This window comes from Rattus rattus, chromosome 5 (assembly GCF_011064425.1).
Source record: "Rattus rattus isolate New Zealand chromosome 5, Rrattus_CSIRO_v1, whole genome shotgun sequence".
NCBI lineage: Eukaryota > Metazoa > Chordata > Mammalia > Rodentia > Muridae > Rattus > Rattus rattus.
The window spans coordinates 104,345,810-104,360,398 of record NC_046158.1 but is presented as its reverse complement, the minus strand read 5'-3'; the positions used below and the strand labels follow the sequence as shown (position 1 = coordinate 104,360,398).

Below are 14,589 nucleotides of genomic sequence, written 5' to 3'. Positions count from 1 at the left end.
TGAGTTCTTGATCCATTTAGAGTTCAGTTTTGTGCAGGGTGAGAGAAATAACTCTAGTTTTGTTCTTTGGCATGTGTATATCCAGCTTTCCCGGTTTATCCATAAGGTAAATAAAGATTAGAACAACTTTGAAATTTTATCTTACCCTAGTCTGAATGGCTAAAATCCAAAACCAGATTATAGCAACTACTGGTGTGGCTATGAAGAAAGGGGAACACTTACAGATTACTGGAGTGATTACTGGCACAGATATTTGGGGAGCCATTCTAGAAGTTCCTCAAAAACCTAGAAATAGATCTGCCATGAGGCCCAGCCATTCCACTCCTGGACATAGTCGCAAAGAAGTCTGCGTTCTAACGCAAAGCCGCCTGTTCATCCATAGTTACTGCTCAGCCACTGCTCATCACTGCTCTGTCTGTAGTAGCCACGAGCTATGCACCCATGCACCTATGCACAATAGAATTTTATTCAGCTATAAGGAAAAATGAAATTGGTGGGTAAATGGATAAACATTCTGAGTGAGGTAACCTAGACTCAGAAAGACAAATGCCACATGGTCTCCCTCATATATGGATACTAGCTTTGAATCTTTACATATGTGTGCTAAGTGGGAGAATCCTTAAAAGTCAAAAAGCCAGAAAGAGGGTATGGGGCAAGGAATGTCAGAAGACAGAACATGGGTAGTGTGGATGGGGATAATGGAATAGGAAGAACTAAGTGGAGTGGGAGATGGGAGGGCAAGGTAAAGAGTGCAGCATGCACAGGGATAACTAGTTAGTTATGGCTGGATAAGCCAAATGGAAACCTTCTGATGCAGGAGCTTCCTAAACTCTGTTTGTGTGTGTGTGTGTGTGTGTGTGTGTGAGAGAGAGAGAGAGAGACAGAGAGAGACAGAGAGAGACAGAGAGAGAGACAGAGAGAGAGAGAGAGAGAGAGAGAGAGAGAGTTTTTAAAGGACTTACCTTATAACAAAGAGACAATACCTCTCTCAAACAGCATAAGTTATCTAACAAAAAGCCAGGTGCAAGCTACCTCTTTTCAAGGTGTTGGTCAGTAGGGTGGACTACCAGACTTCAGAAGCTATTGCCATAGCCATTGATTACCTTTCAGAACTCAAAAAAACTCCAGTTCTGGAGATGCCACATGGAGTCATAGAGCATGAAGAGTCATCCGTCCCTATTGGCTAGCTCTTATCCTGATGGAAGGCATGGTAGTTGAGGAGAAAGATAATGAGCAATGCTACCCCACTGTGACGGAGCCACAGTAACAACTGGCCTGACAAAACACGTCTCCTGCTGCAATCCGGCATGACTGTTAGAGTGGTAGCATTCTCTGTGTTGAAGACCCACTTCACAATATGGATTCATGTCTGTTACTATTAAAAGGGCCAAGAGCCTGTGGCCAGGTAGGTCATAAGGTGTGTTCACTGGGAACACCCTAAGCACTGCTTCATACAGTACTCAATAGTCTTTGTGGAGTTGATATTCCCAAAGGTGGTGAAATTTTCCCCATAGTAAATTGTTTATGTATCAATGCAACCACAGTATACTGTACAACATATACTCTAAATCAATTTCAACAAATACTACTCTTTATTACTAAAAAGAACAATTGTAGCTTTGAGAACACAGAACTTCTAAACTTTTTATAGACACTAGAATAACTTAATGTCAATCATATCACAGTATCTATGTAATGTAGCAGAACTGCATTAACACTCTTAACAGTAGGACCCCAAGGGAGGATGTGCTTAGTCCTGCTGTGACTAGATGTCCCAGGTCTAGATCTACCCTAAAATTGACTGGTTTAATTTCGGAAATTAAGGTCTATTTGTGCATCTAGTCTATAAATTATGCAGACACTAATGAGCAAAGTACAAACATATCTATAAATTTTGGAAACATACTCAAAGCCTGATTTTTTTTCTGCATCTTTAGCAATCTTTAAGCAAAAGAAACTGAAATTACTGTACGAAGTCAAGGGACAGAGCAATGACAGATGGAGATGTTTTAATGGGGGAAGTTGGAATAAAGCATTAACGAGATAGAAGAAAATGCTAAGTAGTCATTAGACCATATGACAAGAAAGATTGTATGTGTATGTATTTGAGATACAAATTATCCCACAGCATGGAACAAATTAATATGTTGGTTTTAATGCTACCAGTCAGCGTTTAGTAATACAGTAGTGGGAACTTGAAGTCTGTTTCTGAGTTAAGCCTATTTGAGTTCACATCTACACTCTACACATTGCTTCCCTTAGGAGCTCAGAGCCAATCCCTACCTACAAAGCATGCCTATGTCTGCCAGCCCATCCACACTTTGTGAAATGAATCAGGTCACGTGAGCAAAGGATCGCACACGTATGCTGTTTGGGAGAAGCATTGTCTCTTTGCTATAAGGTAACTCCATCTAAAATTATACACACACAGGCACATAGACTTGCTGTAGTCAAAAGCTTCGTTATTATGGATGAAGGGGGCTGGCAGTAGAACACGTGTGACAGGAAAGTGTGCAGCAGGCCACACTGCATGCTATCATAATGCTCATGTATGGGAATTCCCTACACTCTCCCATGCAGTGTCACTAAATGCCACACAGGAAAGCTGTCAGACCTACTTCTCAGTCCTGCCCACTGTAACTGTGCTAACATCGGAGGACTGGGATCCAGGAATCCATCCACCGGTGCACAGAGAGGATATTTCTTGGATATTTCTTTCATGATCAGTTGAGTCATCCACTAGTTTTGAACACACCAAAATGTCATAATTAAAGTGAATGACACCGAATATGATACAAACAGGATCGTATATAATTTTAAAACTAAAATTGGTATAGCAATGAGCTAGATGGCCTGGCCAGTTCCCACGGACCTTTTTCTATTCCGTGAGGTGAAGATGCTAGCTCACGTCGGAGGAGGAGAGAGCGCACGGAATCCTTACGGCTGAGGAAATATTTCAGCACTTCCAGTACTGGCATTTATATTTTAAAAGAATTGACCTGTTTTAGTATTCTTTAGCCACTCAAACAGATGTTTCCTGTTATATGTTTACTACACAATTTTTCTCAGAGACTAAATTCAAAGAGTTACAAGAACAGCAAACAAATTTATTTCTCTGCAATGTAATGATTTGAATGTGAATGTCTAATAAACTATTAAAATAATTTAAAAGATCATAAAGTTTAAAGTAAATCTTAAAAGCCAAGATACAGATTCATGCCAGTCTTCTCTGGGATCAACCGTGGTTCAATGTCTGACCAAACTGAAGCAAGGGAGACATGAAGAGGAGAGTTGGCTGGGGTTTTTCCAGGTCCAGAGTCCATCCATGAGGCCATGAAGTAGCCACATTATGATCTGGTTACCATTCATAGAAGAGACTTAAGCCTCACTTCTCACACACAGACAGCTCAGTGGTCTTACCTAAAGACAGCAGTTTGTCTCTACAATTCTACCCTAAAATGTTACCCATGTGTCTAAAAACCGTCACATCTCTGCTTCTCAGGAAGTACTGTGGGAAAAAGAATTTCTTCATAACAACAGTGTAGCCTTTACAGCCATCATTCAGATGCCTGACTCAAGTTACAATCGAAGATCGCAAAACCAAAAGGGAAATATATGCTACTATATGTGTGAAAATATGTTTTTAAGCTAGCATAGCTTGAATTATGACTTCCAAAAATGTTCCCCTTCATAGAAAGTCATCATATGAAATGGAGTGGCCTCCCTATTCAGTTCATTTATTAATTCAAAGAGCAGTCTGTGATAGCCCCTGTGGGCTGCTGAGAGTACAGTAATGAAGACCCTCCCAAAATGCGTTTCTAAGAAGAACGTTTTAGTTGGAGTAGTCATATTTTTAGTAAATTCTTCAATCAGATAAAATCTGATGATCTGTTACAAGCAAATGTTCTCATGGAGACTTTTTTTAAGGTTCTTATTTTGAATTCTGTGCATGGGTAGGAATACAGTGCCCACAGAGGCTAAAAGAAGGTGCTGGATTCCCCCTGGAGCTAGTGTGTGTAGTTGTGAACTGCCTAATATGGGTTCTGGGAACTAAACTCTGGTTCTATGCAAGAGCAGTGTGTACTCTTAACTGCTGAACCATCTCTCAATCCCAAAGATTTATTATTTTCTTATGGGGTGTGTGTGTGTGTGTGTGTGTGTGTGTGTTCATTCTTTGAAATAAAGAAACATCAGGATTGCCTATGATGAGCTCACACTGACACCTTGAGATGCTGGCCTGCTCTCCTTTGCTGTCAAACTTACACTGTGATGACGAACGTGCGTCTTAAAGCATTTGCTCCAAGGATAGTGCTCCTGAGCTTCTCTCTTGTCGGGCTCGGAAACCCCCTGTGTTCTCTAAACTTGCCTCCTCTGGCCCAACTCACCCCCTACTGAACTGTTAATTCTCTAAAAATCCAAGCCGTGGAATTGTTTACTAGTCTTTAGTCTCTCAAAGGAAGGCATCGAGACTATTGAATTTAACAAAAGAATGAAAACAGAAAAGCCTCAATCTTTCAAATACCTTTCTTATTAGTGAAAGTGAGGAGTAAAGGGTGCACACTCCACAGACCTCCCATAACTCTGCCTCCCTGCCCAGAACCTGACCAAGCAGGGATGTGATCAGAAACACATCCAGAAGCTCCTCTATAAGGCACAGAGACTCGTTCTTATCACGCCACTTCCTGATAAAAAAAAAACCAGTGAGAACAGATCCGGACTTCCTCCTGTCCCCAGTCCTCTCTCCCAGTGCATATTTCCTTCCTCCAATCACTGTTCACTGTGTTCAAAATCAATCACTTAGACCAGAAGCAACTTGAGAAACTCTCAGGTCATGGTGGGAAATCGGGGAAGGAAGTTGGAGGCAAGACCTGAAGGGAAGATCAATCAGGAATTCGGCTTCCTCAGTTTTTGTTTTCCTGTATAGCCCAGGACCGCCTGCCATGGGGACACCACCCACAATGCACTGGGCCCTCCTACATCAATCATTAATCAAAGAAATGCCCCACAGATGTGCCCACAGGCCAGCAGCTGGAGGCAGTTCCTCGTTGGTATTTCCTCTTCCCTGATGACTCTAGTGTGTGTCAAATTAACACAAAACCAATCAGCACAAGGACCATTCTCACTAATAGACAGATTCCCAAGCTAAATAACTACTCTGAGTTATTTTTCTGCTAGCACAGTTTATTTTAATTCTTAAAGGTTTTCTTGGTTTTCTCTCTGTCTTCTTTCAATATAGATGTTCCTTAAGTCAATATCAGCTATGAATTATTTCTTCTGGGTATACTTCTTGATAAAAATAAGAATGAATGTTGCGATGGACCACTGCTCTTCAAGCTTGGTCTTCATGTCGCCCTGATACCTAATCCCCAATGTCCCCAATACTATCTGTGCCTTCTTATGCAGTCAGCCTTAATAACAAACTTCCACTGGCCCCTTCGAATTACATAGAAAATAAACTTAGCCAAATTGCTTGTGGGGAATAAATAGTTTTATTTCTGAAGGATAAAAAATAAGAAAAAAGTGAGGTGTGTTTTTCTTTTCTTTTAGCAAAGCTTTTAGTTCCTGTTCACATCAATTTTCTTGATAATTTAACAACATATTTTTACTTACACCTGATTTTAAATATGTAATCAATTAAATGAAGAATATATTTATGGGCTGTAAACCTTTCTGCCTTCTTCCTCTGGCTAAGTGCAGCACCCTGGAGCAGAAGGAGGTAAAAGGAGAGCAGTGTGAATGCCAGCTACACACAGAGGGAGCTAGCGCTGAGCGGGTGCCCCAGCGCACAGCTGTACACTGTGCTCGAAGCCGGTGAACACCTGAGGCGTGTTTGCCCTTCACCCTTTAAAACCTCAGTTGAGTGGGCCTCCAGCAGGTTTCCTATAAGATCCTATAATTCAGATTTCTAAATGCCTTTTGGTCAGTTAGTGAAGCTTGTCATTGATGAGATTGGAATTACAGCGCTTTGCTTGCACTACCTTTGTGCTAAGTGAAATAAAAGTCTGCTGTTTGTACATGAGTACATGGGATGAGAGTCTGCTGTTTGTACATGAGTACATGGGATGAGAGTCTGCTGTTTGTACATGAGTACATGGGATGAGAGTCTGCTGTTTGTACATGAGTACATGGGATGAGAGTCTGTTGTTTGTACGTGAGTACGTGGGATGAGAGTCTGCTGTTTGTACATGAGTACATGGGATGAGAGTCTGTTGTTTGTACATGAGTACATGGGATGAGGATTTTCAGTCACCTTGACATCATGAAGCATTTTAGGTGACTGTATGAGAAATGGTTCTGTAGTTTGTTGGTTGCCCAGGCATAGCTACAGGCCTCATTTCCTTCAGGAAACAGTCCCATAATGCTGCCTAGAGTGCAGACATAACATCCAGTCAGGCTTTAGTGCCACTGGGAATCTCTGGATTTAGACCTCCATCATTGTGCAAAACACTGTCTTAATGCAGACTAACATGCAAGCTTCATTGTCCACAAAACTGCCAGGCTCAAGTGGTTCTGAAATAATGGGGCAGTTCTGGGCAGTTGTGTGGCTTTTTTATTTCAGACAAATAGCTGAGTAATGGGTTGACTTAGTTCTTGACTACTCTAAAGATGGATCCCAGTTTGCTCTCAGGTTGCAAATTAATGAAGTTTAAGTGTTCTACCAAGAGTAAGAGCAGGGAGAGGATGGGGGGCAAAGGAGTATTCTCTCGTCAAGTCAGTGTGGAAACCCCCATAGAATATTTCCTTGAAGTTGAGGCTGACCATAGTGTAACATAGGCTCAGAGAATTCTGCTGTAAGGAACTAATGGAGCGTTATTAACCGAGTAGTTCCCAGTCAGCAAGCCAGAGAAACAGCTTGAGGAAACACCATTAATATCTCAAGGGACACCAGTGTTCTAAGAAACACAATTTGGAAACACTGCCTTAAGGCAACTATGCAGACTGAGTTGATTCTGAGTCTCGTCTCAAATATTTCTGTCAACATATCCATAATTGCATCCAAAACTCAAAAACAAACATAAAATGAGAAATATAATGGGAAATGAAAATTATGCCACTTAAGAAATGTGAAGCATGGTATTTAAAAATACTGAATTATTTCTCTACTTAGGGTAGGTCTACAGATAAGTTCAAATGCAGAGATGAACTTTGGTCAAGAATTATTTAAATGCTCAGTGACTTTTTATTTTTAATTACGTGTGTGTGGTGAAGGAGGTAAGTGCACATGTGAGTACAGGTACCTGCACAACCCAGAAGAGGCTGGTGGGAGTCCTGGGGCTGGAGGTACCCGACATGGGTGCCAAGCACTGAGTTCAGGTCCTCTGCAGAAGGCAGTGCCTGCCCAGAACTACTGAGCCGTCTTCCATCCGCTGTTCAGTGACCTTTAACACAGCTCTTCAGAGCATTGCACAAAGGAGGGTTTTTATTTTCAACCTGCTTGGGGTGCGGGAAGATTAACTATTGCCCTGACTTTTCCCCAGTATGTTATATGGCGTCTGTGAAATTTAAATGTAGAGATACTGTGTTGTTCCACAGTGATGCTACAGATGTTACCATGCCACCAGGGCTATTTACTCCAAAACAAAGACAAAATGTAACAGAAGTGCAGCCTTCATGTTGTGTATAATCCCAGCCTTGGGCAGAGGACAAGCACCTGGCCTCCAGTCCTTTCCCCTAGACTGGGGACATTCTTTGGGGACCTGTGGTTCTGTCCCCACTGGGTTTTCTAGGTTAGCCACTGTCTTTTACAGTCTCTTGCCTTTGAATTTAGTAGCATGGCTATGAGAAACGAAAGCCTAATTTAGAAGTGTCTGAGTTCCCAGTCAGAAGCAGACACTGATGTCTGTACCTCCCTTGGCCCCCTGCTCCAGCACCTGTCACAATGCAGCTGTGTCATCCGATTAAGCAGCCTTCTTCTATCATGCCACTGGGCTGTCCTTACATGCATGTCTAGGCCCGTTCCGCACATGTTGATGCCATTGGGATTAGTCCAAGTGGCCTAGAAGAAGTCCTTGATTCATAATTCAGAGATGGATTCCTCCAGTCTATAGGTGGGGGTGGTTTAACTTTGGAGTCCTCTAAAATGCAAGAGTTCCAGAACGTTTACGAGCACCCCTGAGATGGCTCAGTCTGCACCCCACTCTCCACCTACCACCCCTACCCTGTCCCTAAGCAACAGTTTGCAACCCTAGCTATGCATTCATCTCTAGCTGGAAAACTGTAAGGAATACTGATTTCCTGTTTCCTCCCTCCTGGTGAGATTCTGATTCAATTAAACTACAATTCATCCAGTACTCTAATATGATTCCCACAGTGTAGTAGTTCTCAGCCTTGGAAGAATCTCAGAATCATCTAGAGAGCTTTTAAAATTCCTGATGCCCAGACTGCACCCTAGATCAACTTAATGAGAGTCTTTGTGGATGGGATCTGGCATAGTAATTTTTACAGGTCCCAGCTGAATACAATATTCAGCCAAGATTGAGAAATAGAAGAAGAAAAAAATCTAGAGAAAGCAGCTCCTTCCACATGTCTAAAATCCTCCCCCCTCACTCCCTCAGGTCACTCTAGCCTTTGGTTCTCCTAACCCACAGGCTGCAGAGATCTTACATGGCTTAGCTGTAGGAAAAAGACCATTTGATCTGGACCAATGCAGAGATGGCCAGTTTGGAACTGGAGAGATGGCTCTGGTTAAGAGCATGGACTGCTCTTGCAGAGGATCTGACTTCAATTTTTAAAACCCATATCGGGCAATTCACAACCTTCCTGTAACTCTGCCTTGATGGGTTCTAAACTCCTGCGGCCTCAAAGAGCCATCCGCACAGACACACGTATAATTAAAACTAAGAAAAGTAAACATGAACGACTGGTTATGTTAAGTGAGGAGATGTTAAGAGACCATGCTTGAGCCCTTGAAGTAAGTAGCATTTAGTAAGTTTCAAATACTTGCCATAACTTAGTAAGGATTATAATATGGAAAAATTAAGATCAGAGTTTTCATAGAGTAGCCAACATTTCTAAATCTGCCCCCCCCAGCAATTTATTCATCCTTCATATTTTAAAGACTTGAAATTCCTTTAATAAGGAATTCCAGTCACCAGCTCTAGAAGATTCCAGCTTGTCAATCATGTCTAGGATTTTGTTTTGTACAGGTCCTTATCTTTTTTAAAAAAAGGTCTTACATTTATAAATTTGTTTATTTTGATGGTATGTGTTGTTCTTGCACAAAAATTACTAGCTGGGACTCTTTGGGACACAAGCACATTTACACTCCTGGCATTCTAAGATCTTGTGTGTACTTGGGGGTACTACAGAGACTAGTGCAGACAGGAACCCATCCAAAGAATTGTTGACGATTGAGTTGCTGGAGATTCTGTGGCCAAAGTCAAATCCAACAATGCTGTGTTTATTTGTGTTCTGCCAACTGGGAGGCCACATCCCATCACAGCCTACCAATCCAAAAGAGGATGTTGCCAAGCCATTGGCCAACCCTCAGAACAAATAACCCTTTCTTGCTATGTGACTAACAGTGCTCAAAAGGGCAGATGAACTTCCTCCAGAATCAGAGGCTCTGGCCATCAAGGAGTTCTCCAGAAGAATGGACGGTGTTAACTATTGTTGGGAACACAATATTTCAGTTACTGAATACAAACAAAGCAGGAAAATGATCCTAAGGGGCCGGGCCCTCCATCCCACATCTGTCTCTCACTGCTGCCATCTCTCACTCAGCACCTCAGCTCCCAGCTAAACAGCAGCGTTATTCTTGTCAGGTGTGGAGTGATTGCCTCTGTCTGCTGATGAGCTGACCGATCGAATAATTATCTAAATCCAGCTCTGGCCTTGTCTCCAAGGGGACAGTCCTTACAACAGAAGCACTTGAAGCACTGACCATTCATTCCCTGTCTCCCCATGATACTGCCTACCAATGCTCTCCTTGTATATGAACTTCTCCTTCATCTCTTCTTGTTATACTCCAGTTTCATCAATAGAGCTGAGTGAAAGTGGGAGGCCACCAGGGAAGAAGAGAGAGGGGAGCAGTTCCCTTCTGGCTGTCCTAAAGAGTTGAAACTGTGGTCTACTTCTCTTGGCTTTTCCTGAATTCCCAAATCCTTGGTGAACTGTTTGGAGGGCTTGATTTGTTTGCTTTCTTTTTGCTAAACAATTTACTTATTCTGATCTAGATGCTTTCTGCAAGATAATATTAGCATGGAGGAGACTAAAGCAAGGGCTCTAAACACCACGATACCTGAAGTGAAGTTTCAGTTCCCCTGAAGATTTGAGGCATGAGTGCTAACACCAGTCCACCACTCCCTTCTCTTCCTCTCTGCTCTAGGTCCACCTATCCCAAGTCTAACACCTTGGAAGCACATTATACTCCCAGATCTTTCACCTGTTTCTGCAATGCCTACCCATATCTACCAGTGTTTTATAAAGCATATTCCCAGGAGGTTAGTATGTGGTTCAGTGGGTAGCAGGTGTGCCTAGCATGTGTAGGACCCCAGGGTTCCATGCTTCCCTGGGGAAGTAAGCAGCCTGCCAAGTCTCATCCATATCCTGAGGTCAAGTTTCCTTTCATTCAAACAAAAGCTATGAGAGTGGCTAACGAGAAGAAATGAAAAGTAATGCCATTGTAAAGGACCTCCAAAAAAGTTCAAGACCTGCTTAAAAGTGGAAGGCATCAGAACCACGAGAAGGAAGTCTGGAGTCCGATGTTGAGCTTTATGTCTCTCAGAACCCCACTCATTTTAATCCAGTCACTATTAACTGTCATTCTAATGACAGCTGGAGGGGGACCTCCCCTGTAAGATCATTGAGCTGACTCTGAAGACTCTGAAGCCGCCCTGAACTTTTGTGATTACACTTCTCATGCTGTTTGGTTACTGTGAACAACTTCTTCTGGGCACTGTTCAGACCTGGATTCCCCACTCAGTAGCTCCTGCCTCACATACGTCTCTCTGCTTATGTTCACTCTTAAAATGAGCAAGTCTGTCTCACTAACAGGCAATGCTGACCAGAATTTTCTCCTAATAAATCATTTTCCTTTATTCTTCTGACCCTTGGCTTTCCTACACACAAAAGAACTTGGGAGAAACCTTATCTTGTCTTTTCAGTAAGATGGCAGGACAATGGTAACCATTTTATAGTTTACCTGAGAGATTCTCAGGAGGTTTTCTCTGCCCTGGAGACTGTACTATATCAAGAAGTGTATAAATCTAGACTAATAAAAGGCTTGTAAGAAACTTATTTGCATAAATGATGTCAAGTCTTTCTTAGTACAAGGCACTCTGATATTCCAACACTGTGATGTAGGGTGAGACTTGTGTCTTTCTTATTACTGTAGAGTTTGCTTCAGAGAAAAGGGGGTTTGCCAAGCAGGCTTTAGGGCTTCTCGGGTTTAGCAGGTTTCAAATTATAAAGTGATTTTACCAGTTTATAAATGTGTACAAATACTTGAAATTCACGAGCTCCAGGAATTTAACACAAACAAAATAAAATTCACATACATGTATGTGTTCCAACTTAACTACTTTAATCTCAAATAGTCATAAGTCATTTTCACTGGATGTTCCCACCAATTATTTTTTTACCTTTTTTATGAATTTGTAAAAACCATTCAAATGGGTGTCATTAAGTTAAAAAAAGTTTACTGGTAAGCTATGATAATAACCTCATTATAAAATTTGAAATTAGCCCTGACTGCACTTTTACTTCGCTTTTTGGGTGACAAGTAGGTAATAAGTATTGAGGCTTTACATTATGAAGTAATTCCCTGATTTATAGCAGAATAGACTGTGAGAAGGAGAAAGTATTTTTTGAAAAATCCATCCATGTTTGCAAGTTGAAGATTGGGAACACTAAGGAAGTGCCCCCAAAGTCATTGACAGGAATAGGAGGATGCTGGAACCGCCCTCTTGAACTCTGACCTTCTGCCAGATTCTATTACCCATGATAAGGCTCCCTGATTTTCAAATCAAATGAAAAGGCCACATAGACGTGGCTATCAGCAAATCCTCCTCCAGTGGCCATTTGTTGAGCTGAACCCCATGGAATCAGTCCTCCAGAGCAAGCATGTTTCTTTACTCAGTTGGTATGAGCTATGGCTGAAACGAAGGTCCCTCATTGTCATTTTGGAAACAGAGTCATCAAACTCTTATTTACTGGTCAATGAGTTTAGAGACAAAAAGGTACTTCAGGAACAGATAAGAACAACTTGGGGTGTCCCTGACACAGACACCCAGCTACACTATTGTCTCCATGCATCCTTCTCCACCTATACTGGCACATATGCTATCAATACAGCAAACAGTGTCAACGCCACCCACCCAGTATTAATGCCAGCAAACCCATTTCCATGTGTGGGTTTTAAATACCTAAGGTAAATGTTGAGTGTGTGCTTTATGTCATTGAATTTAATACTACTGAGATTGGTAACTAAATGTAACCTAAATGAAAATCCAAGCCCTGATGTTTTAAGGTAAAAGAGCAAGTGGATTTTGAGGGGAAAGGGGAGTGCTCTGGGTGAAAATCTCAGACACAACCTGTCTTCCAATTCAGCTCACAGTCCTCAGAGTTATGTCCCTCTTAAATTAGCAACAGAGACCTGCACGACAGAGACCCTTGATAAAGAAACCGTTAGGATGATCCGGTCCCTCCTGGGTGGGGAGTTAAGGAGTACAAATCACTAGACCAAAGATGGTTGAGGCATTACCGACTCCCTTCTGTTTTAGAAGCACACAATTGTTGATGCTCAGAACGCAGATTCTTAACCAGTTAGTACCATGGAAGAGCCCTTTCAAAGGCAACTCAACTGATAAAGACAGATACATCCTCTGCTCCTCAACTAATGGCTGGTAGTTTCCTGAACCTTCTGAGAACTCTATGCAAACTGCCACTGAGCTTTGCTAAGAAAACAATCACACGTCCTCTGGAGTACTTACTCACTGAAATGTTTTCTTACTAAAGAGTATTTTGGTTTTAAACCATAGTATATTTTCTAACTGGCTCGTGCTATCAGTTCCAACCATAAGGTGAGTATGCTTGCCCTATTACTAGAGAAATTTTAGGGATTTAGTGCAGAAATCCCGAGGTAGAAAAATTAGGACTTGATATTTTACACTGGTTTTTTGCCCCCATCGGAAAGGAGAACATGGCACCAGAGAGTGAACCTTAAACAAACCATAAGAACTAAGCAGGGTTGTGGTAAAAGCATCACTTACTGTAACTGTTCCTCATCTCCTGGGTCCCTTTCACTTTGCCTCGTTTGTCAATCCTCAGGTACCACTGGGTGCGACAGAACAGTCTCCTCACCCTTATATCCCCTCCTTCCATGTAGTCATAACTTCTCGTGTGTCGCTCGGGGCTAGAACAGTTCACGCTCGTGGCCGTCTGCTCTGGACTCATGTCATTGCAAGCTAAAGAGATGGTGCCCACAAGACAGACGATGTGGAAGCACGATCTGTAGAGCGGAGTCGGCAGGATCCGTGTCAGTATCCATTTGCGCATTATAGAGCAGTGCCCCGGGTGTCCATGAATAACATAATGAGAACTGGACCTTGAGTTGATCGCTACTCCTAGGTCATGGGCCTCCTCCTGTCTGGGAACTGGAGATTGATTTGAGAAAAGGTCCTCACTCTTTCCAAACTGTTAACCTTATCTTTTAGCTTCTGATGCCAATAAGAGGATTCCTCCTTCAGGAGCACAGTTTATGGGTATATCCTTGTAGAAACCGGTCGGAACAAGGCCAGTTGCTGCCGTGCATTTGCTGCTTGACTTCTGTTCGCAATGAAAGATTAGGAATGGGGAGGGGGAGGAGAGAGGGAGATAAAAAAAGAAATGTATGTATAAATTTCAGTAGGTAAATAGTCTAACATCTCAGTGTAACCAAATGTCGAAAGCTCATTTAAAACAGCTTCCACAGAAGATGTCAACGTCTCTGCCACTTTGCACATAGAGTCAGAAGAGCTATGCATTAGTGGAGAGACATCACAAGAAAACGGCACCATTCATTCCAGTTGCTATCTTGTTAGGAAACACCGTGTACTTACAGCTATTGGGTTAAATCGAGTTTTACAGCCACTATCGACAAAGTTGAAACACTCTCCTTGGAATCCATGAGCATACGCTTTTACATTTGTGCTTAATAATTATTTTCTCTGAAACTGCCCAGATTTTTCAAGTTAAGTGTCAGGATTGCCCTGGAGAACTTCAAGCGTCTCTTTCCATATGTACTACAGCACAATTTCTGTAGATATTTACACAGCTCAAAAGCCACCCCTCCCTCAGTACTCTAACCATAGAGAGAGAAAACCTTTCAGAAAAGATTCAGCATTGTTTAAAAGACAAATAACAGCAACTTACTTGTTCTGTTTGGAACAGCTGGGTACACAAGAGTTCCGTGTCTGCTGTCTGCCTGGTGCAACTTGAGCCTCTCTACTGTAGCTACAAACTATTTCTCAGCTGAGAAATCCTCCAGCAGAATCATAATTGTTTCCATAAATCAACAGGCAAAAGGATTTTCTCCGTGTGTGAGCGCGTGCGCTTGTGCGAGTGCGTGGAGCCTTTTATTCAGAGATTTTCAATAAATACCTTTGCTGA

At 42.1% G+C, this 14,589-nt stretch overlaps 1 protein-coding gene across 1 annotated transcript in view; it reads right to left on the bottom strand.

The window, feature by feature from the left end:
- The window catches only part of Fgf7 (fibroblast growth factor 7), a 50,970-nt gene extending 37,371 nt beyond the window's left edge, over nt 1-13,599 (bottom strand). The window contains exon 1 of the mRNA XM_032904131.1: nt 13,212-13,599. Within this exon, the coding sequence (XP_032760022.1) occupies nt 13,212-13,497 (286 nt within the window). The 5' untranslated portion in view covers nt 13,498-13,599. The remainder of the gene's footprint in view (nt 1-13,211) is intronic.
- Between the last annotated feature and the right edge of the window lie 990 nt (nt 13,600-14,589).